This window comes from Zosterops lateralis (genome assembly GCF_965231275.1).
Source record: "Zosterops lateralis genome assembly, chromosome: 7".
NCBI lineage: Eukaryota > Metazoa > Chordata > Aves > Passeriformes > Zosteropidae > Zosterops > Zosterops lateralis.
Window position 1 is genome coordinate 16,115,455 of NC_139767.1, and position 23,620 is coordinate 16,139,074.

General features: G+C 38.6%; 1 protein-coding gene across 1 annotated transcript in view; it reads right to left on the reverse strand.

The window, feature by feature from the left end:
* The window catches only part of AGPS (alkylglycerone phosphate synthase), a gene marked incomplete at its 5' end in the record, with an annotated part of 51,813 nt that overhangs the window by 26,000 nt on the left and 2,193 nt on the right, over positions 1 to 23,620 (reverse strand). Inside the window, 6 exons of the mRNA XM_083864822.1 lie at positions 2,043 to 2,122; positions 3,511 to 3,582; positions 5,188 to 5,262; positions 5,344 to 5,464; positions 9,691 to 9,781; positions 13,397 to 13,486. Coding sequence (XP_083720948.1) covers positions 2,043 to 2,122; positions 3,511 to 3,582; positions 5,188 to 5,262; positions 5,344 to 5,464; positions 9,691 to 9,781; positions 13,397 to 13,486 — 529 coding nt within the window. The remainder of the gene's footprint in view (positions 1 to 2,042; positions 2,123 to 3,510; positions 3,583 to 5,187; positions 5,263 to 5,343; positions 5,465 to 9,690; positions 9,782 to 13,396; positions 13,487 to 23,620) is intronic.

Here is a 23,620-nt window from a genome sequence, read left to right on the forward strand (position 1 = left end):
ATTAATACCACTCCTGTTATTACTCCAGTGGAAGCTGAGGCTTTTCACTCCCTCAAATTGCTACACAACAGGTTTCAATTTATGGAGTCACACTACAAGAGACTAACACATATATTCATCAGTTTATACCAGGGATGTTTACAGAATAAAAAGCAAAAAAGCCAGAAAGAATTAAATCAAAACTCTTGCAGAGTTTCCCCCTCACGAAGTATGGGCTAATTATTCAAAGCCAACTACTTCAGCTCCTTCAGTTTCAACATAAACTGCTTAACTGATCTCAGATGCCTATTTAAACCAGTTTTTATGCAATATAAACCCTACATATAAGATAAACATTATGTGTCCATTAAAACAGGAAAGCTTCAGCAATGATCTTAACTGCTCTGAGACAAACAAGTTTTAACTTTGACAATGCTTCCTTTCACCTTAATTTTCTTACTTTCCCTCTTCATTAATGATTACAAGAGCTGGCTAGCAGTCATTCAAGACACATGAAAGTGGTTTATTTTCTGACTCAATGCTTATTTACACATCTAGCTGACAAAAGAGCAAGATAGTAAGAATTAACCACATTTCCTTGCCACACCCAAACTCAACAGAAGTCAAAGTTGCAGGCTGTAAACCAAGGAGTTCAAATGAAGGCCTGAGTCACTACTGTACTTGTTGGATTTCATTCTGCATAGACACCTGAAGAGCTTCCTTCAACTACAACTACCACCTCTGCAGAAAAAATCACTTTGTTTAACTGAAGAACCACTGAGTGGAGAAACCTGAGCCAAAACCCAGGTCTTACCTTCGAGGCTAAAGGAATTAATAGGCTCAGCAGGTACTTGAAGGCAGTAAAGCCTTACATCAAAGATACAGAGCTGTTTCTGAAGCATCTCATTACCAAGTAGCCATAAATCTATCATTTTTTAAGTACAAAGCTCCTTCATAATGAAAAGATGAAAACTAGCAATAAATTTTACAGAACTTCATTTCTAGGCTGCCATAAAGCTCTGAACTTCACATTCTCAAGATGTTATCTACACAAAAACCCCAGTTATTTCTTGAAAGTTTATCCTTCAAGTTGATTTATAGATATTAGGTCACCTTACCAATCTTTAAGTAATTTGAAGTCTAGTTCAAAAACTAGTGAAATTTGCAATAACAACTTCCTCCTAGCCTTTCATTTATTCCTCAGATACAAATTCCAATATAGAAGAAGAGTAGCTTTCTCTGAGTTTCATCACCTAAAGCTGCTATAAGGCTTAAGCGTGATTTTTTTTTTTAATTAAATATATACAGGTCACATGAAGTAGTACAGGAGTAATATCAGAAAAACAACCTGAAGGAGTACCAATTTAATCATCATGGTGCTGATTAATACAGTGGTTCCTCCCAGGTGTTGCTGGCTCTGGCCAGCCCTGGCACCACCACAACACAGGGGTCTTTGAGCCAGTGAAGCAGTCACTACTAAGGCACAGATGCAATGAGAGACGGGACCCTCCTTTGAGACAGCAACTGAGGTTTATTCCACCGCAGGGCCGAGGCTCCGAGAAATGGAGAGACAGAGAGACCTCGAGCACCTGAGCGTTACAGTTTTTAAAAGGGGGGAAGGAACACATGGGATGGCAGAGCATGGGGGCCAATGACAGGGACTCAGGGACCATCAATCAATATAATAACCAATTATATAACTTGTAGGAGTGGGAAACCCTGACTCTAACCAATCACCCGAGACACTTCCCAGAAGCTTCCAGACACTGGGAGAGGTCTCTGGTTGACTGGCAGGGCCAGGTGCCATGTAAACAACAAGATTGACAGGTAACTGCTTTATGGTACTAAGAATAGGGAGTAAAAAGGGGTAACAGGGCATGAACTATGCAACATTAACATTTAACATATCAACAAAGGATAACCATTAGCACTCATCAACCCACTACCATAGATTAATATTTCCATCCCTACTTTATTCTAGGAAAGAAAGAAATGTCATTCTCTAGTGATCACTCCAGTAACTGTAGGATGATTTAAAAAAATTAAACTTTAAGAGATCATACCATTTGTGATGTATCCAGGGAGATAATTGTTCTTTTTTCTTCTTCAGGACATTCAAGGGCACTAGAGACACTTGTTCCTCCTGCAAATATGGGAATGATATTGTGATCATAAAATTCTCAGGTAGCTTTTCTTCCAATAGCATGTCTCTCTCCCTCCTTTCTGATCCACAACTGAATAAAGGAAGATCACCAAAGTTAACTGCTTGAGGCTAGTGATTAGCCTCTTAAGGCTGCCCCCTTCTCATAGACCAGGTTTCACAAAATCAAGGCAGCAGTGGAGCTGGACAATGCTTTAGCAGCACTCCATAACAAACATGACATTCTATGACCATCTCAGCTGTTTCTGTTAAGCCCAGCCCAGAGATTTAAAACAAAGAAGGATAAGAAATTACAAAGCCATTCAAGAAACAGAGAGATATAGTTTCTGTATATTCTTTAGATATCACTATGGAAGCCACTAAGTGGTTTCTATGTATCTTTATAGGATGTCACACAACAGCCTTCAAGAAGCCTTTTGTTTCCCAAGACTGCCACAGCCATAGGAAAAGAGAGGGTTGGATTCTCAAGATCCACAGCAGGCTCTGAGAAGACACTGCAAAAGCAGTGAAGTCCATAACCTTTGTTTCCAGTGACGGAAAAGGTGGCACTTTGTTAAATACCAACCCCTACTGTAATAACTTCACAAGCTGACTGTAGTTTATTAGAAACAAACTTGGAAAACAACCTGAAGATCGTTCTGTATCCTGGACAGCGAACAAGAAATAGTCAATATTACTGCTTTCAGCTCTATTGGTTTAATAGTATTAGCTAGAAGGTGATAGTCTTTCAGCCCTACAGATGCATCTGACAAGGGTGAGACTGCTTAGGGAGGCACCAGCTCCACAAGTTTGGTATCATCTTCAACTGAAATGCTCAACTTCTCAAATAGTTAATGCCCTTTTGCAAGGGCTATACTACAGCATATGCAAGTACCAAGTAAAACACACAGATTTATGCCACAGAATTAAGAGTTCTTGCCAAAACCCTCACAGAATGAGCTCACGAAAGCCAACATCCCATGTTTCCTAAGCTCTATGTCAAAACAAGGTAGCTCACAACTCTAAGCAGGCTTAGAGGAGAAGACATCCACAATGAAAACCTGAAGTACTTTAGAAATTTTTTGGGCTGAGAAGGACACAGATTGTACAGGCTTTAGCTGTACTCTGTAGCTGGAACAGTTCCTGAAAACTCTTTGCCACAGGAGTCTCTACTGAACAATGTCTACAAGGAAATCAGAAAAATTTTGCAGTAGTGGTTGACCACAAACCTCTCTGAAACTTTGAGCTTCAACAGTGCAACAAAAAAGCCACTTATTTATCCATGTTGTGGGAACAGAGCACAAGTAATGAAGAACACATATTTCAATTGAAGTAGACGACATTTTCACTAATAACCTTAAACAGACACGACATTTCATAATTTCACTTACCACCAAACGGTATTATGCAGAGATTGTGTTTGCAGGCTAATTCCACAATTTTAACTACGTCTTCATGGCAAACTAAAAAAGTACAAACAGTTAAAAAACAGAATTTGTGCTTGGTACTGTTATTTGTGCTTATTACAAAAAAATGCAGTCTGAATAAGCAGCAATTTCTTTTCCAACACCAGCAAGGAAGACATTTCAAAGTTAGGCACTAAATAAGAGCTGGGCTCAGAAGTAGCAGGTACAGGGTAAAGTTTAGACCTCAAACAACTCTACATTTGAAGAACTAACTATAGTCTTAGTCTCTTGCTCTATGCACAGATTGAGACAACCTGCAAATTCTAAGGGAAGATGGGCCACCAAACAGTTAACAATTCATCTAGGTATTTTGAAGAACAAATCACATGTAAAGCTTTTATTGAAAATAGGCTGTCCAATTTATTTTAAGTGAGGAATAAGTATCTTCTGAGAGATGAACAGCACATCTTTTTCTTCCTGGCTGACCTGCAGTTTCAGAAGTGGAGTTGCTGATGGAATCTAGCTTTTCAGGATGCATTCTGTACCTGGTCAAATAGGGAGGCCAAAACGCTTGTGTGCACAGCCAAGTAAAAGGATCAAAAAAGAGATCAAATACATTGCATCCATGAGTTTGTACAAACACCAAAGAATAAGCAAGACTAAATAAATAGTTTCCCAACTCTGGCTACTTTGCTCTTGTCATACAGAACTGTTTTAAATGAAGATAGTAATTTTGTTTCAGCTGCTTTTGGAACTACACAAAATGGATGTAGTGGCAAGTACTGTTCCTAGTCATCAGTGCTGTCAAGTACCTGGCCTCAAATAACGAATTTCATCTTATAGTGCCTCTTTTCATGCTTCCCATATGTGATTTTTTTCCTCTAAATAAAGGAGTGAAACTGAGTAGAGATAAGTTCTTGTTAAAATTTTTGAAGTTTTTAATGTGGTGCAGCTCTCAAAATTATGCAAGGAAAAGAAAGAGTTGGAATCATAGAACTGAACAGAAATTGACATTTACTTAGACCAAATGACCCTTCAGTTCACTGGTGAAGAATGGCGCATGAAATAGTTCCTAGTGACTAGAGACACATGACTCAAGTTACAAAAAAGCATTTGTATCCTTTTACTAGACAGAAACAAGCAGGCCTAGCCTATACTCAGATTGCACTCCTCTTTCTTCCAGTCATTGATCTGTTGTAAAGCGTTCTGGTAGGAGTTACAAGTGTTACACTTTTCTTTTTACTAAAGTACATCATGTTAAAAAAAAGAAAGTTCTTCCAATACAAACATTTCACTACCCTTCTAGGATCATGTACACCTTTAGAACCCAAAATTGAGACTGCCATTTTTGACAACTGCTCTTACTGAACATACATGTTCACATTACACTGTGGGTATTAAGTGGTGAATTTATCTGTCAACATAAACTTCAGCTACATTTAGTAATAAACTGACTTCCCCATAAAATGATGGGATTTCACAGACATGACCTGCAGTCCAGATGCTAAACAATCATGATTACTACTCATGAGAAAATTCCTTCAGTTTCTGTAAAGGTGAGTGAAGTCAGTGAACCAAAAGACACCTTTCCCCTGACTAGAAAGCACAGGAGTCTAGTAAACAATGGCCTCCCAGCTCAGAAGGAAGAAGACAAAAACTTACCAGGCCATACAACTATATCAGGAATTCGCTTAAACATTCCTTCCCTGAGTACAAATATCTCATGTAGGCAGTGACCTGGAACACAAACAATAAGTTACCAAGTTCAAACAAGGAAGCATTGAAAGCAGCACAGTTATGCAAATGAAGTTCTCTTACCATGAGCTCTGAATACCCTATCTTCTGCATCCTGGGAATATGAAATTTTAGTGGCTCTAAGATCCTGGAGAAATTCTTCATTTACAACGGATGGAGGTACATCATTAACATTTAAGGATGCCTACAATACAAGAAAATAAACTCATTAAAGACAGATTCATTCTTACAGTATTTCTGTACAACAGAAGAAAAACAGGCTAACACTGACTGACACCCAAACACACCTATTCCAGATCAGAAAGACATCAGTTCCCCTCCACACCTTGAAACCACCAATCCAGTCTATCCTACTCTGCACACAAGAGGTTTTATTTCAGTGGCACATTCTTACCTTTCCTTCTCCTGATAAATCTGGAGAAACATATGAGCTTATGTATGCATACTGAACAAATCTCTTGTTAAGACTTCCCAAGGTACCAGAATACATACTAAAGCCACTACACACTGCAAATTCTTCTACTTACAGTTCTGTTTCCACTAACACACTTCCCCTCCTCCTGTCATGTCCTGACAGTTAAATCCAAATTGGTCCAAAGCCTAATCAGAAGTCCAGTGCTAGGCAAAACTAAGAGTGACTGATATAACTTAACTGGCATGCTTTAAGCAGACCTCACTTCTAAAAAAGATTCCATAAAATCTATGTTGAGTCACATACATACAGGTCTTTCCAGAAAACCTCCATTAAAGCCCCAACCAACACCTTGGAAAGGTGTTCTCCTTTGAAGACGCTACATAGGAGATTTTGACATACCAACACACCTTGAATCAAGATTCCCTAAGTTCAGAGGGAAAACCTCTGCCTAAGATTTTCTAACAGCCCATTTTTACAGGTTTTTCCAACAGATGGCTTGTCTAGTACTCTTACAGCTTCTCAAAGTGCAGATATAAGCACTTAACTCTCTTCTCTGAACTCCACTTCTGATTATTGGGCACATAAAAATGTAGTTCATACGTCAACTTTTTACATTCACTCAGAGAACAAGAATTCTTTACAAGATCCAGATTAAAAAAAATATTTTGCAGACATTAAATGTAAGATTTTATGTGCTTTGAAGATTCCAAAAAGACTTTTTTCCTCCTTAAAAATGACGCAAATATGGGTAATCTCCCTAAAAGAATATGTCTTCTATCACAAATTAAAGAGTTCTTTAATTAAATAAAAAGCTTGTCTTCTTGACTTTAAGTCTCATTGCAAAATAAAATGTTGGTCAAGAGACTTATTTCCTGTTAACGAAGTCCATCAAGTCTGAGAGCAGAACTGAGTTTTTTTACCACCACAAAGTGGTAAAAAGTGTCTTTATTTTACAAACACTTCTAAAAATCAGGGATTGAACAAAAATTAGTTAAAAGAGTGCAATGCTTTCACACTTCTTCCATTAAAGCCTTGCTGAAGGCTTTAATTAACTGACTGAAAATTAACTGACATCAACCCAAAGAGAAGAATGTGCTTGCACTTCTGCTATAAAGCTCTCAGGAAAGATTCCAGGCTGCCTAGTGATGCCAGAAATGCCACTTGACAAATACAAAAATAGAACAACAAAATGGAATTCATTTTGCTTTCATCTTCTGAAGTTTTTCTGCTACAAAAAGTTTAATCACATCTCTAAATTTTCTTTCCTAGAAGAGAGTTTTATCTATCTTTGCTCTACATAACCTCCAGAGCAGCTGATCCTTTTTGTCAATATGTCTTAAGATAAAGTCTTAGTAGATTAACAACAGTTAACAAGTAAGGAAATGGGAGAATAATAGTCTCCCATTTGCCATAACAGCAGCAGTCTATTCTGAATAGGTTGAGTCTAAAAGTTGTGAGAGCTGAAGAAGGTAAGATTAAACTTATCAGGGAAGTTGTATCATTGCAATGGAGTGTCCACCCTACAAAAACCATATAAGGTTATGAAGAAATTAAGAGTACTGACAGGAATATTTCAGAAAGAAATAGTTGCATGAGATGTTCATTATTGATAGGTGACATCATTCACAGGTTCAAGTGGATAGCCAAAAGTTTGGGTTAGAATTTTCATGTGGAACATATGACATAATGAAAATTCCCTTTTAAAAGTGATTTGACTTCTGGAAGAGGATATGTGCCATCCTGACTTGCTTTAAGGATAATGCTGTACTTATTGAAGTAAGGTGTCAGACAGCCAAAAAAAAAAAAAAAAAGCCTTTTCTCTCCAATATATTCACCTTGTCACCTACAATCACACAATTGAAATTAAGTGTTGTTAGGTGAGAGGCACTCCACAACTGAGACACCTTGATTTTAGGAGCCAGTCACAGTAAACACAATGTAAATCTGATCTTGGACTGCTGTTCTTACTATTCTGCTATTAATGCACATTCTCACAGCGCTGTTTGCTAGCCCAAAGATCTCTGATAGCAACTCAGGAAACATAACAAACAGATAGGTACCAAATAAAGATCTTAAAATCATTTAAGAAAGACTCTTGCTAGCCGTGTTTACATTTTAGACTTAAAACTTTTGTTTCTCCATGGATTTCCATAGACACAATTATTTCATATCAAGTTGAACACTAAGGGCCTGAAGAACTTTGTTCTCTATAATATGGATTACTTAACAGCTATAACAATTCTTTGCAGATGATTTTAAGCTTCTTGATTTTTATAACTCTTCTGCAAGCTTTCTTAATCTTTTAGTTTTAATCTTCAAGATTAAAAAGATAATATTTATCTATAAAAATCTTATGCAGTGACAAACAAAAATATACCTTTATTTATTCTAACAGAACTTAAATATTTTAAAACATTTTTCCCTGAAAAGCTAGTCAGGGAACCTATGTGCTCTCTACATTAAGTCTGGTCTAAAAAAAGAAACAGCATCAACAGATCTTGAAGATCACAGAAGCAGGTGCATTTACTGTTGTTAATTAAAACACAAAGGTCACATGCAACAGGGAACTCTCCAATCTTACATGACAGAGGCAGGAAGAGATGGGATAGAAAGACAAATGAACCAAGAGATCACTTCCCTACTGCTGTTCCTGTATCCAAGTTTCTTCATGCTTAGGTGATAGCAGAAGCTGAAATCCCAGCATAGCATGACAACCTGAAATACACCTTGGAGTTATGAGAGCCATGAAAATGAGGGACCTGCAGCAGTACTTGAGACAAGCTATGAGAAGACCAGGTATATATTGGAGACTCCAAAGAGTCCTATCCTATATCAAGATAGTCAGCCTGCTTCAGATTACAAGACCATCAAAACCAGAGGGGTGCAATATAACAGAAAAGCACTCAACATTGCTGGCAGAGATCCTGGGGAGCTGGTATGCAAGATGTAGTGGAATGGGGGTATTATTTTAAAATCTGTACTTTTCCTCCAATTCTGCTTTGTGCTATCCTTTCTCTGCATGTAAAAAGGGAACAACATCTCTCAAGACCTCTGTTCACAACAAGTCAAAGCAGCTGCCAGTTAGGACCAACTCTGGACCACAAAAACACATTCAGATGAATTTTTTTAAATATATTGGCAGATGGAGATCCTGTTAGTCACAGCAGATGAAAGAATGTCTTGATGAATAGAAGACTGAAGAAACATTTAAATTTTCAGACCCTACGAGATTACCTGCTTCAAAGAAAAGGCAATCTTGAACTCACTCAAGAGATGGGTACAATCATTACTCAAAGCTGAGTTGCTACAGTCACAGTGCAGCCTGCTTCCAATACTGCTTTAGCAGCTATCTAGTCATGAACCTGAAGCTTCAAAGGGATCCTAATAAGGGAGCCAGGTGTTCTGACTCTAATGTAAGTTACTCTTTCCAAAAACCAATGTATGACTTACAGAATCCAGAACATTCCCCATGTGTTACTTTTCTGAAAACATTCAGTTCAATCTTGAGTATTCTGGTAGTCAGTTTTTGCACCCAGACATTTAAATAAATTTACTGTCAAATAAGAACTTTGACATCTTTCAATATACCAAAAACACACCACAGTTTAACTTCCCTATATTTTCTCTCTCTGTTATCATGAATAACATTAATGTTATAAATGTTATATAAACTTTATAAATGTTATATAAACCCTCTAGGCTAAAAGTTTCTACAGTCTTGAAATGCAAGCTACAGGCAAGACAAAAAATTCCCTGTGTTGGGAACTTTCATTTCAATAAATGTACTACCAGTTATCCTGAAACCACAAGTCATGCTAAGACCTGTAAAATTTCACACAGTAGTTCCACAACTTTTTTTTTTCACAGAAAACTTGGAGATATTAATACACTATATTTAAATCAATTATGTGTGAGAGCTGAATCATCTTTAACAGTGTGGTCTTGATTGTCACCAAGACTAATGTTCAAAGGAACTGGTTCAGCTATTTACTTACTCTAGAGGTAGTTTTGTGCTCCAGACTTGCTCCAAAGGTTTTTTCTATCCATTCCTTAAAAGTTGGTAATACCATACCACCTAATCTGTACCTGAAAAGTCAATATTACACAGGGTCATTTTAAATTAAAAGAATGTATGTCAGATATACTTCTTTCAATTCCATGTATGCACAAACAGAAGTTTTAAATCAAACTCTTTACCTACAAGCCTGCAAGGCTTCCACACATTTACTTTTCAAGCAATTGTGTATTTCATTGTATGTAACTGTTCTTTACTTCACATAGAACCAAATAATTTGTCAGCATGGTATCACTTTGCTTTGGGCTTAAGGCTTTTCAGTTATCCCACCCCACCACTCCTAAGAAAGGTCTCTCCCTTGCAGTAGTGTAGAAAGCAGCACCACAGTTTACAAGCCAGTTACAGGTAGAGGACACACTGCAAGGTAGTCACAGACACACAAACCCATTTCTGAACACCTTATGCTTTCAAGAAAAGAGAAACAGTATTAGAGGTCCTCTCTTCATCATCAAAATGCTTCAGAATCCACCAAGCACTGTAAAATATTTCCAGCACAAGCTGTTTGGCAAGAGCCTGGCCATGTGACAAATGCAGACTTACAGACAAGGGAAAGAGGAGCTGGTTTTGACCACATAAACCACATGTGGAAACAGGGAAGGCTGGGGACACACTGAAAACAGCTAGAAACTACTGCTACTAACTATATACATATACACACCTTCAGCATGTTATGTGTGCTAAAGTATTCCCAGAAGAGAGGAGAAATAAAATCTTCCTTTGGTACTAAGAGCTTTCAGTAGCTGAGAATCCTTACTAACATTTTCACCTGGGTCATTGCATTAGACCTAACTGGCCCTTCCCTCTAAGACCATCCACAGTCACTACAAATCCAGTTATGACCCTGTCCTTCACAGCTGGTGCAAGCAATTCTACAACTGAGTCACCTGTTACACAGAAAGATCAATTTTTGTTTCCTCATCTCAACTATCCCCCCTCAGCTCTTCTACTGACAAATCCCCTACTCTACTTCTAGAACTAAAAGGCCACAACCTTATCTCAAAGCTAGACTCCTCAGCATGGAACACAGAGTTCAGTCATTCCTCCTGTGACAGTAGTTACTGTTTCATCATACCCATACAAAAATTGTTTGAATTCTATGAAAAAGAAAGTGCAATAAGCAATGCAAGTTTAATGCATTTGCATCAAGAGTTTGCAATGAAGGCAGAGACTCAGGTTGGCCTGGTGTTTTTTCTTCTCCTACTAAGACCCACCTTTTAAGACCTACTTCTTAGTACTGCCAAACTATCTATCACTATAGCTGGTTTGTGAGGGTAACCTTAACCACTTACTCAAAGGACTCAAAGCTATCAGAAACCCCAGAACTTTTAAGTCAAGACAGAAGTCACAACACAGAGGAAGTTAATTTACTGCAATGCATGACTGCTCAGGAAGCAAACTTTGTATGTATACACTGATGGTGCAAGAAGCCCCCCAAAATCCACCTGCTACAGACACTCCAAAAAACAGCTGTAGTTGTTCAGACTAGCAAGTACCATCTATCCCTGTGGAGATGGCAGAGTCTGTAATAAAAAGATCATTTGACACATGGTGTGTAGGCAAAGTCAACATAAAGGGGAATCCTGTTTCGCTAATCCTTGGAGTTTTATCAGGGTGTAAAAACAGAAAGTGAATAATAGGGATACAATGAACATGAAATCTCATACTCCTTTATATTCCCCACAGGTGTTCATCCCAAAAATTATTTAAGAAAAGACATTACTACACTACTGAAGAAAAGGTTCTTCTGCAGGCTGAAGGATAAGGTTGAGTTAAGAAGCAAAGGGCAGAGTTTATTAATGACACTGAAAGGAACTCAGGACCTTAGAAAAAACCTAAGTAGACAAAAAAAGATGGAAGTTAAGATAATTGCAAAAGCTGAAAAAAAAGCATTATTGTATATTCTGCAGAATCCCATTGGTAGTCAGTATCATGGCATCTTTACTGACCACATACCACAGCAGCCCACAGTGCTACGCATCAATCGGGCAGGGGTAAGAAAAGCCAGCTCATCTCTTTCTGCTGCTCTGTAGGACACTGCTGTATCCACACCTTGAGCACTGCACACAGTTTTTGTCCCTATCTCCAGAAGAATCCAGGGGAGCTAGAGAGGGTGCAGAAAACAACTGTAAAGACCAAAGGGCCTCACAAGCAGAGACTGAAGGGCCCAGGACTCCACAAGTACGGAGAGAAAATGCAAGACAGGATATGACTCAGTCTTATAAATCACACAGTAGACAGGCTGAAGAACTATCAATCACCTAGTCCTGCAAAACAGTAAGGGATACTTGTTCCAAAACAAGGACTTTACACAGCAAAAACCTCAAACTTGCTGCCACTGGAAGCCGCATAGGCAGGGGTGGGGTTATTAGACAAATGTATGGACAACAGACCAGTAAGGGGCTACTGAAAGGATCTACACCACCTTATAGATGCTTATTCTCCTATTTTCACTTCAAACACTCTCCTTTTACCACCCTGGCAAACTATTCCATAGAAACTATACTAGTATGGCCCAACAAGGTATTTCTGATGTTCCCTCTCAAAGACAGAGAAAGTGTGGATGGGCGAAAAAACACCATTCTAGAACAGTGACTGGTACATATCAGTCACACAGCAGTCAAGCAGCCTTGATGCTTCCTCCTGAAAAAAAACCCAGAAGTCCTGACCTTTATCTTTTTGCTTGTTTAGTGTGCTTTGATTTTCTGTACAGCATCTCCCTAAATACTATACAGTGAACCCGCTTATACAAGGCTTTGCATTTTAATTTGGGCCTGGAAATCAAGAAATTAGCAACTGAAGTGCTCAAGATCCCAGTTAGGTTTTTGCAGCTTTGACTCAAGCTAATTCATGCTAGTTTACAGACTGAAAGACTAGGAAGGAATTTTTAAGAAAGACAGAATTTTATTTCTCTTTTCCATTCTTTTGTTTTTAAGTCTTATGAAAAGTGTATCTTCTAAACCAGGGAAGAGACTACAAGGTTACTTTCCACCGAGGAAGAAAAAAAGAACCCAAACCAGTAAGACGGTGACAGGTTTAAATTTCACTGGAACAAAATTAAGAGATCCCTAAGTAGACTTCATTTTAATGTCGTTTCTTAAAAAATATATTTCTCAGAAAAACAAGCTTGCTGCATAAAAAGGGTTAGAGGGTAATAAATCAGAAGTGATGCCACTACACAACATACAAATCAAGAGCTGTTATTTTTAAGTTCAGAGGATGAAGTAGTTCCATGCACAGTGGTTAAGAAACACAAAACAAAGTAGAAATTTAATAAAGCAACTAGTTGATGCACAAGAGATTCTCAAAACTGCACTGACGTGCTGCATGTTTTCTAAAGCTTTAGAACATGGTGCAGATTCTCAGTGTGATTTCATTAACCACACATTATATCAAGTTACAGAGAAGACTCACATTTTCAATAAACATTTCAATAAGCCACATGGTCTATTTTACTATGTCAGACTCCTGTGTATAGACTTTGATAAACCTGCTAAATGCACAATAACCTAATCTAAGAAATGAAGCAACTTCTTTGCTCTCTTTGAATTAACCGTACTGTGCAGCTTATAAACTTTTCAAGTAAACTACTAAATAAGATATTTAATTTACATAAATTTTCAGCTTACCTTTTTCCTGTGAATTCCGCTTGACCCTTCTTATTGAAGATGAATTTGGAATCATTATATCCCCATCCATTCCACTTCAAAAGTTCTTGCCTTAAAGGAAGAAAAATATGTGAGTGACAATTTTAGTATATTGCAGATCCAAAATGATTTTCCATTAATGGTTTTGGAAAAAAGTCTTACCAGACAGCAATCAAGTACATATCAAAAGTGCATAGCTTAGAGCCAAAAGAAATTCTGAAACCACAACTGTTACTCCTTCAGATTGCATTCCTTGGCTTGAAAGATAAGATGCTATATAAAAACAACCACCAGCTTAAGTCATTGCACGCTGTACTGAATAATAGAATCATTAAGCTTGGGAAAGACCTTTAAGATCATTATGTCCAACCTTCCACCAAACACCAGCAGGCCAACCAAACCACAGCACTAAGTGCCTCATCCAATCATTTCCTGAACACTTTCAGGGATGATGACTCCACCACCTCCCTGGGCAGCCTGACAGGGCTTTTGATGCCTTGGGAAGGCTGACCTGGAACAGAGACTGGACAGAGCTAGAGAATAAAGTAGACATTCATTAAAAGGCCTTTAAGGCTATACCTTGGGCAGTACAAGAGCCCCGGCCAGGGCTACACCCAAGGTGGACATAAAATGGTCACAAAATGGATGGCTGGTCACGAGGTGTTACACTTTTATAAGTTTTGGTCCATTTGTATATTGGGGTTTAATTGTTCAATTACAGCTTCAGATTATGAAGTCCCATCCTTCTTGTTTTTTTCTCTCCAGTCCACCACTGTTTGTGCTTTTAGGCCTGAAAACTTGTAATGGTTGTCCTTGATCACCAGCAGGAAAGGATTTGTTTTGTCTACCTACTCTGTGAAGAGAGCTTACTAAAAACTTAATATGAGGCTCAGAACTGCACTCCTGGGCAGCCTAGAATCTGAAAAACATGAAAGCTAAAACTTAAGGCATCATTTCCCCCCTGCAAAGACATTCTCCCTGATGTCCAACCTGAACCTCTCTAGGGCAGCTTGAGGCCATTTCCTCTCATCCTCTGTCACCTGTTACCTGGCAGAAGAGACTGACTGTCACCTGGCTACAACCTCCTAACAGGGAGTTGTAGAGTGACAAGGTCACCTCTGAGCCTCCTTTTCTCCAGGCTAAACATCCCCAGCTATTCCTTATCAGACCTGTGCTCTAGACCCTTCCCCAGCTCCACTGCCCTTCTCTGGATACACTCCAGCCCCTCTTGGCTTTCTTGTTGTGAGGGGCCCAGAACTGAACACAGGATTTGAGACATGGCCTCACCAGTGCCGAGAACAGGGGATGATCACAGCCCTAGTTCTGCCACACTACTGCTGGCCCAGGCCAGGGTGCCTTTGGCCTTCAAGGGCACGCAATGGCTCACTGCAGCTGCCTGCTGACACCACCTGAAGGTCCTTTTTCTGCTGGGCCACCTTCCAGCCACTCTGCCCCCAGCCCGGAGCAGTACAGGCTTGTTGGGACTGAAGGGATTTGTTTGTTTGTTTTTCTTCTGTGTAAGAGAGAGAGGAGTAGATATGGTGATATTTTCCAATTGGCAAGGGTAATGTGTGAAAGATGTTTGGTTTTTACTCTATACATAAACATCAACATACAAATAGGTAACATCTAAATATTTCCAGAATAAAAAAAGACATTTAGTATTTAAATTTACTTTCTTGACACAGAATAATGATTTTAGTTGCTTGTCATCACCACTGCAATCCCACAGCATTCTTAATATTCAGTTGATGAGGCACTTTGAGACACATTTGGACTGAAAGTCATAAACAACAAAACCTCAAGAATATGCAAGAATAACATATCAAATACAATCAGAATGTGATAGCATAAAACTATAAATATATAAAAACCAAACTCCCAACTGCCAAAATACAAGCAGAAAACTGAAAAATCTTAAGCACAACCATATCGGAGGATCTCTTAACTATGACAGCCATCAGAACTGCAGCAGTGTAAGAATACACCGATAGTACTTACACATTAATCAAACTTTGCTTTAGAAGTTTGCCATTTATTTACATTACAAATGAACTTACTAACCTAGAAACTGAATTTTAGTTAAAAGAAATGTATCTCAAAGAAGTCTATCAAAAGATCATTTACCTCTCTACCCTATATACAGTAAATGTAGCTCTTACTCTTTGGCTGCTTAAGAGTAAGATGATCAAGAGTGACCATTTCAAAAAGACCTTTTGATTCAGAGAAAAGACTGCCTCAATCACTTTCAGCTCCAGCATTACATGGCAGATAACTGTGTGATGATTGATTACCAAAAGTTTTCATTATAAAGATAATATTAACATGGGCAGCTGACATACTATCAGTGTTGCAATTCAATAGACTTGGCTTAAACAAAATCTATTTTCTTCAAACTGCCTGTATGCAAGGTTTTAATTAATCAAATGGAAAAAAAGCCATGGTCATGTATTTCATTACAGTTGTTTGATTCAGACATTTCAACCAGCTTTTGACAAATCTGGCACGTAAAGCAAATTTTATCAGTTGCTGAGTACTGAAATGACTTTATACAGTTTTGTGAACTAGCCAGTCTATGTTGTTCTTCCATACTGAAGAATTAATTCTAAAATTTCAGCCAAAATTAAACTGAGCAGAGCTTTCCAGACAGGGAAGCCTCTTCAGCTGCCTCCTTCCTCTGATCCTTACATATACAGGGTTCACACGAAAGGACAAGGATCCACTCATGCTGCATGGCATGGGAATGCCTTGTGCTATTGTACTGTGGTGACAATTATCAAAAAGGGCTCTTAAAGCACGTTATGCAGACTTGCCCATTTTTACCCTTATTTCTATGTATGTACATTTATAAATACTGCATATATTTATATGAAGTTCCACAAAGAAACTAAGTCATACACAGTGGAGCTGCTCCAAGATGAGAAGGTGACACAGAATTGCCCAGCTCAAGTGGATTTTTTTTTTTTTAACTAAATGTTCCATTCAAATCCCAATCACTACAGTCCTCCTCAAGGGAATATTTCTCCCTCTGCTGACTAAATGCAGTATTTCTATACACCTGACCTCTAGTTTGTAGAATCCTGTAAAGTCAGAACAGACTTGATATTACTAAGCAAGATTGAGGAAGGCTCAAACAGCTTCCCCTCTAAGGTAGAGAGGGAAGTCCTCTTGCAAGGCAGTGCCAAAATAAACATGCCAAAAATGATGCACAAAACAGGCTAGAGAAACTACCTGCAAAACTGGAGACAATCAGAGCAAGACATAAAAGGCCAGGACTAAAGAAACTGGTGACATGAGATAAACTGATAATGGCCAAGTTTGAAACTATCATTAGTCCTGATGTCAGTACAGACTGATACTTCTCACAAAACCATGGGCAGGCACAATTAATTAAGGACAAAAATACAGACAGATATGAGGTTCTTCTGCTACACTAATGACATTCCCATCTGCTTGCCTGTTCTAAAGGCCTAGTTTTCCTAGGCTGGTGTTAAACCACCTGGCACTTTGATCAGGCTCTAAAATACAGAACAGAGTTTAAAAGTTTTAACTACTAAGAGGGTTTTTTGGGGTTGAACTATTCGTGAGTAAAATTAAGTACACAAAGCTTTATTCTGTCAGACAACATAGCTCCCATCATCAGTGCAATGATAATAATTAAATTAAAATCTAAAATAACAGTTTGCATGTTTGTACAAGAATAGTTAACCCAAACATTTTGGCTACCTTGTAACACAAAGGCAGATTTCACACAACCACACACAATGGGCAGTACTATATCTTGTGGCAGGTAAACACCAGAACAAGAAACTTAGGTACCTAATTTTTATATTCAAAATTATACTGAGCAAGTCTATGTTTTCTATTTGGAGACAGGAAGCGTTGTTTTTGGAATGAGTCATCTTACATTTATTCTTTCTTTTGTCCCAGCACACCAGAGTACTGCCAGTTTAAGAACTGTGGTTTGATTTACATCAAACCACAGCGCAGTTTCTAGCACTTCATGCCTACATGCTACGAACAAGGCAGAGGAAATACTACATACGGCTTCCTAAAAAAGTGAAGTCTAAAGAGGCCCAATCTTAAAAGAAAGGCTGATCAGTCAGCTCCTTTCTCAGAAGGATTTCTGATTTACAGGAAGGCCTTGTAAGGAAGACCAAGCTGTTCAGATCTTCTCACATCACCATCTGAAAGGTATGTTCTTCATAAGCCAGAGCAGGTGAACCTCGAGAGAATTACCCTCAGCAGAGAGGAAAGCAGAAGATATTCAGAGGAGAACTCTAAGCCTCTATGACTACAGAGGCAATAGCAGTGTCATACTCATATAATTCAAGACTGAACTGTTTGGAAGACTGTTAAATATTAGTTGACATACTATTCAGACCAGGTACAAGCAGCTCTGCCAGATGAAGGCAGGGCAGTGTGCTGCCCTTCCCTAAGTCTGGCTCACTCACTATCCCAGCTCCCTCAAGTAAGGGAAATACACTGCAACACACACTGGCTCTACATTTTCTTGCCTTTCCAGCTCCCACTTGGGCTGTAGGAAACAGAAGGCAAGCAAAGAAAAAAAGTCTTAAGTGTTGTAAGAGCATTCCTCTCTTGGCATTTTTATACTGCCCTTGCACAGCATTATTTATACAGTCACCACTTCTTAGAAAACACTTTTCACACCCCCGCTGCAGCACAGCACTCCCACTGCCCTCTAATGCCCTGGTGCAGCAATCAGAGCTCCCTGCCAGATTAGCATCATGCTCCGTGTTTGCCCTGGCTCTCAGGAATGATCCAAGCTGTGACTGAGCAACCAATGTAGCCTTTTACATTTCCCAAAGTTTTCACTCCCAGTATATCAGTGTTAAGAGACTATCATTCATCTCATATGCCAGATGAATAAAGGGCAGAAAGGACTGCTAACCATCTGCAGACTTAAGCACATATTAAAATCTTTCTCCATGTAAAAGTACCCGATGTATCTAATGCTGTCTCTGAGGACTTCAGCTACCTACTGATCTGCATCTAATATGTACCATCATTCTACCTGAACTTTTACAAATCATGTACCTGCTAACACATCAATATTTTGTGCCATCTGAAACAAAACTACCCTTGCAGTAATAGCTTCTACCCTCATTCTTCAAAAATTCAAGGATTTGGTTGCTAAAAGTTAAAATAACTAAAAAACCCAACCTGAATACCCTGTAAAATAGCTCATATACATCAAAGTACATTAGGAAGTTTCATGTCCCAGCTTGAAAAAAAAAGCTGCTCAGTTTGACTTAGTTGAGTGATATGTTCATGCTACACATGTTGTATTTGTAGCAAGATCTGATTTACACGCCCTTTTGGTTTTCTTCCCAGACTCCTTTCCAAGAATATACAGCCAAGACTCATCAACATATGACATTATTCTCACTTTTAACTAGATGTTATTCAGTATTGTACCCAAACTGTCTTATTTAAAGACAACACCTTTCCTATTCAGTACATTGGCTTCAACAAAATGTCAAGCTCATTAACTATCTCATTTTAGACAGAAACATGGAATATTTTAGTCAGAAATAGTAGAAATTAACCTTTTAATGTGTATGTAGAAAGTAGAAACGTTTTAATGTGTATGTTTATTTATATACACACAAAATTATATTGCCTGAAAGAAAACAAGTCACCAGTGACAATAGATTAACACAATGTGACTAGTTTAAGTGAATTTAAATATTCCACTTTTATTACAATGCTCAACACTAAAATACTAGTTTGACTCACTGGATAAGGATTTTTATCTCTGTCTTAAGTTTCTGTCTGATCAGGTACAGTCAGGGGGCAGGAGGATGGCCTCTGGCCCACCAGCTGAACTAGTGCTCCTGAAGAATCCAGTCACTCAGCTGGGCAGGCAGAGGCCTTTGGACTGCACTATTTCAACAAACTATACCTGCCAGCACGGTTCAAATCTCAGGTTTTAGTGACTGGCACAGTGACTAGATGAAAAAGTTCTCATCTCTCCCACAGGAAGCTGAAGGATAAGCATAGAGTCTACCACAGATAGCCATGGCTTCTTTGGAGAAGCAAGATGAACGTGCAAGTCAATCCACGTGGATGAACGTGACTCGGGGGAGCAAAGCCCAGATGCTCCCATCGGTTTCCTCACAATAACCACCGATATTGCCGATTCAACCACCAGTGGATGCTCAGCACTAAAATCACATATACATAAAAGATTCACAGGCACTTCTGTTGCACAATGGAAGAACCAGCAGATTCCTGGAAATCAGTTTAAAGTGGCAGTTTTAAGGGCCACCACACAGGATTAAGCACTAGTATTTGCCTAATGTAATACAGTCTTGCAAAACTCAGTGCATGGGTGCAGTAATACTGAGGCAGTATTATAGTGGTAATGTGTTACAAGAAGACATTACCCAAGGAACAATTTCTCAGAGCCTACCTCAGCTGGACTTTGGATTACCAACCTCAGCAGGAAATTCAGAACCCTTTCCACAGGTGGTACCAGAAGACTGCTCTCCCTCTCCCCTGGAGCAGTGCCTCTGTTCAGATTATACAGTCACACTTCTCAACCAAGCAACACTACAGAGTGTTTCTGAAGCCAGCAGTAAATTAGCATCAGGTGCCTGAAAGTAAGAAAGAACATGCAGCCCAAGGAATTGTTTGACGAACGGCTTCATGAAAGCATCATTTATCTGGAGAGAAATGCCATGCTGCAGGCAGAGAGTATCTGCTGTGTTTGCCATTCTTACACTTTTTCCCTCTTGGAAGACCTTTCCTTTAGCAAACCTAATATAATTGTTCTCAAGTCTGAAGTCAAATAACAGCTGTTTTATAACCTTAGACACATTCAGGTTCTGTAGCCTACACTTTCAGCTAAGCCCCTGCAGCTGAACATACATTGATTCAGTTGTTATTCTGTTTGCTGAATACCTAATACAACACAAACCTGGGCTCATAATTAGAGTTTAAACCTACAGTAAGCAGGAAATGCAGACAATAAGATTTTAGGCATAAGACATCAAGGGTTTAGGTATCCAAAAGCAGAGTGTTTTTTTATTCTGATATAGCAAGTGTTCCCTCTCCTTACACACGTTCTTAACCTTGACTATTTCATTACTCTTCATTTCACAACACTGTAATAAACAAAGCCCCAAGGAATAAGGAAATTAGTGTTTCTCTAGTGCTCTTCCATAGTAAATAAAGTCATTTAGGGCAAATTAAAGATCGAGGAAAACCAAGACATTATAATCATTTTTCTCAGTAGACACTTGGCCAAATTATGATTCTTATGAAACAGAATATTTTACTAGAAGCTCTCTCTTCCACCTACTGCTTCAGCTGGCACCAGTTTCACTTTTATCTTTGAAGAGGCTGCTCTACTACAAAATGCACACACATGGCTACTTCCAGGCAGTAAATGAAACAGCACAAAGACATCAGACCTTTGAGAAGTATTTTCTGAAATCTTGCAAAACCAGGAAATCTGCTTTGCTGTCTTAAAATAAATAATGAAGGAATTGACTGTCTGCCATTTTTCTGTGCAAGTCCAGTTTCTGGACACCTTTTTACCCATCCCATAGATAATATTTTAGCATGCTTTGTAGCAAATACATCACGGCTCAAGAAAACTTTCTGGCCTACACCATTAACCCCAGTGTGATGGTGTTGCACAAAACAGCCCGGTTTTAGATATAACTCTACAGAGGTATTGGGCTTGTCCATCACTGCATCTGATTTTTAATATTCCACATTATTTCTTTTCTACAAAGAGGTACAATAACACTTCAGGAAAGTCTAGTTGACTGCAGTCTGCTACACTACTGATCTCCTTACTTTGCTTCAGCTCAAAGTAGCTTCTAGTCCAATTAATTACTTTAGTCTATTGCATTATCAGATTATTCTAATTCTATCCAGCTTAAATAAACACATCAAGTTTAAATAAACAGCTACATACACATTCATTTTCCTGTACATAACAGTTCAGATCTTACTAGATATCAAGCAGCTGATCTACAAAAGTCTTTTAGTTTTTGCAGTAAACTGCTACTCGCTTTCATACAATAATCTGTATTGAGCTTCACATATTAAGCATTTCACACTTTCATCTAGGTTCTTTTTCTAATAAAGTTTAGCTACTGAATATATCCAGTTTAGCTTACTTGGTATCAAATGATCTAACAATAAATACTGTGTTATTTAAATTCTTACAGAATTCCTACATTTCATCTTCCTGACGTGCAACTACTTGGAGCTACGTGTTAGACAGGAATTGCTGTCACATATGAAGTCACTTTTACCATCAGATTATGACACAATTTTCATGTCAATGTTTCCATGAGAGAATCTTCTCTATTTGTTCCTCAAGTATTAACCTTGACTAACAATTAATTGCTTTGATGCAATCACAGAACCTCCTGTGAACCACCACACCTTCCTCAATGCAACAGGTTCTTACTCTTCTGATTTCTTAAGACGGTGAAGTGGCACCAGCCCTTTCCTTCTTCACCCTTAAACTCAGAAGTCAGCTACACCAGGATACAGCTTAGCACCACGTGTTGCTTAAACACTCTTCTCTAAAGGATGAAATCTTTATTACAGAGATCACTCTGAGTATTGGGGGTAAGATACAAAGCCTCTTGGAACACACTTGTTATATTCAAGCAGCACCAATTCTTTAGGAGTTAACTCACGTTGCTGCACGATGACATAACCGTTAGCAGCAAGAATTGCAAGTGTCTGTATGAAGAAGGTACAGCAACAGTAACACATTACCCTGAACAACCTGGCTGTGAACACACAGCAGTCAGCTCGCTACACGCTCATCCCTTAGCTTACCCTGTGTAACAGTATGTCCATAATAATTAAAAGATATTCACAAGCCTCTCTTCATCCCCTAGGAAAGCAGCTTCTTCACAGAGAGACAGGATAATCAGGAGATCCTGTCCTGCTTTCTGTTGCTCCAGGACAGAATAAATTTTAAGCCTACAAGCTACTGAGTCAACATTTAGTTAAACTAAATAAATTAACCCTTTTAACAAAGACCAAATTGTTGAAAGTTTGATTTGATTAAGTTATACTATACAAGCTATTTTGATGAGATCACATCAGTGCATGTTCCATCTCTGAGGCACTCTTCTTTTCTAGCACACCCAGCAGTTACTGTGGTACAACTCTGTCCCAGGAAGTTGTAGCACCTGACTGCTTCCAAACCAGTACAAGCTGAACACTTCATGTATACACAGTTATTCTGAAGATTAAGCAAGTTTTTAACTCAAGTTTCACCAGCAAAGTGAGCTTACCAGTCAACAAAAGTCAACAGCATAATACAAAAGGACAGGAAAAGTAGTATCAAGGAAGAGCAATTTTCCAGCTCAATTGTTTTACCAACTTTTTCAGCACGCCTATCATCTTCTTAAGGCTTCAACGCACATTGTGTAACTATGATTCCATCTTTCACTGCAACACTCAATTAAAATATTACATTCAAGCCAGGAATACCACTGAGAAATAATATCTCTCAGTACCAAAGATTTCCCTCAAGAGGATACTCAGACAAATAGATAGCTGCTTGTCTTTTGAGGAATTTTCCCATCTCAATAACTATAACTTGAAAAAGCAGAAAGTGTATTACAATTCTTAAACACACCAATATGCAAATGCATTGCTCAATCTTCCAAGGCATATTTTTATTTGGAAACAAGAAGAATCAGATGAGACCCAAAGACCTTCAGTCAATACCACATACTCTCCATCCTCCCCTTGTTGGTCAGAAATAACGTCTGGATAAGATCTTTAACAGTTTGGTCGTTGAACACTCAACAAGAAAGCCACATTTCCAGAGGCCACTGTCTATTGACTGTTAGAAAAGCAGCTAGAGAAAAAATTCTGTGATCACAGACCTAAAGTACTACAAAGAGATTTTTCATCAAGGAAAGCCATTTACTTGCAGAAGAAATGCAACATGAGGAGAGTGCACCTAAATCTCCTACAGTAGTGTCTATAGCTTTGCTACTATTTCAAACACTACAGGAAAGATGCAACTGGTGTAAAGAACAAAAATTTTGCTTAAGGTAGTTCTGGCTACAGCTTTGCTAGGAAAAATTAAAGTAACAGCTCAAAAGAGGCAGAAGAGCTGAATCAACAGTCAACAGACTACAAGAAAACAGCATCCAGCTTTGAATTGTCCTAATATTACCAATAAAAGGTATG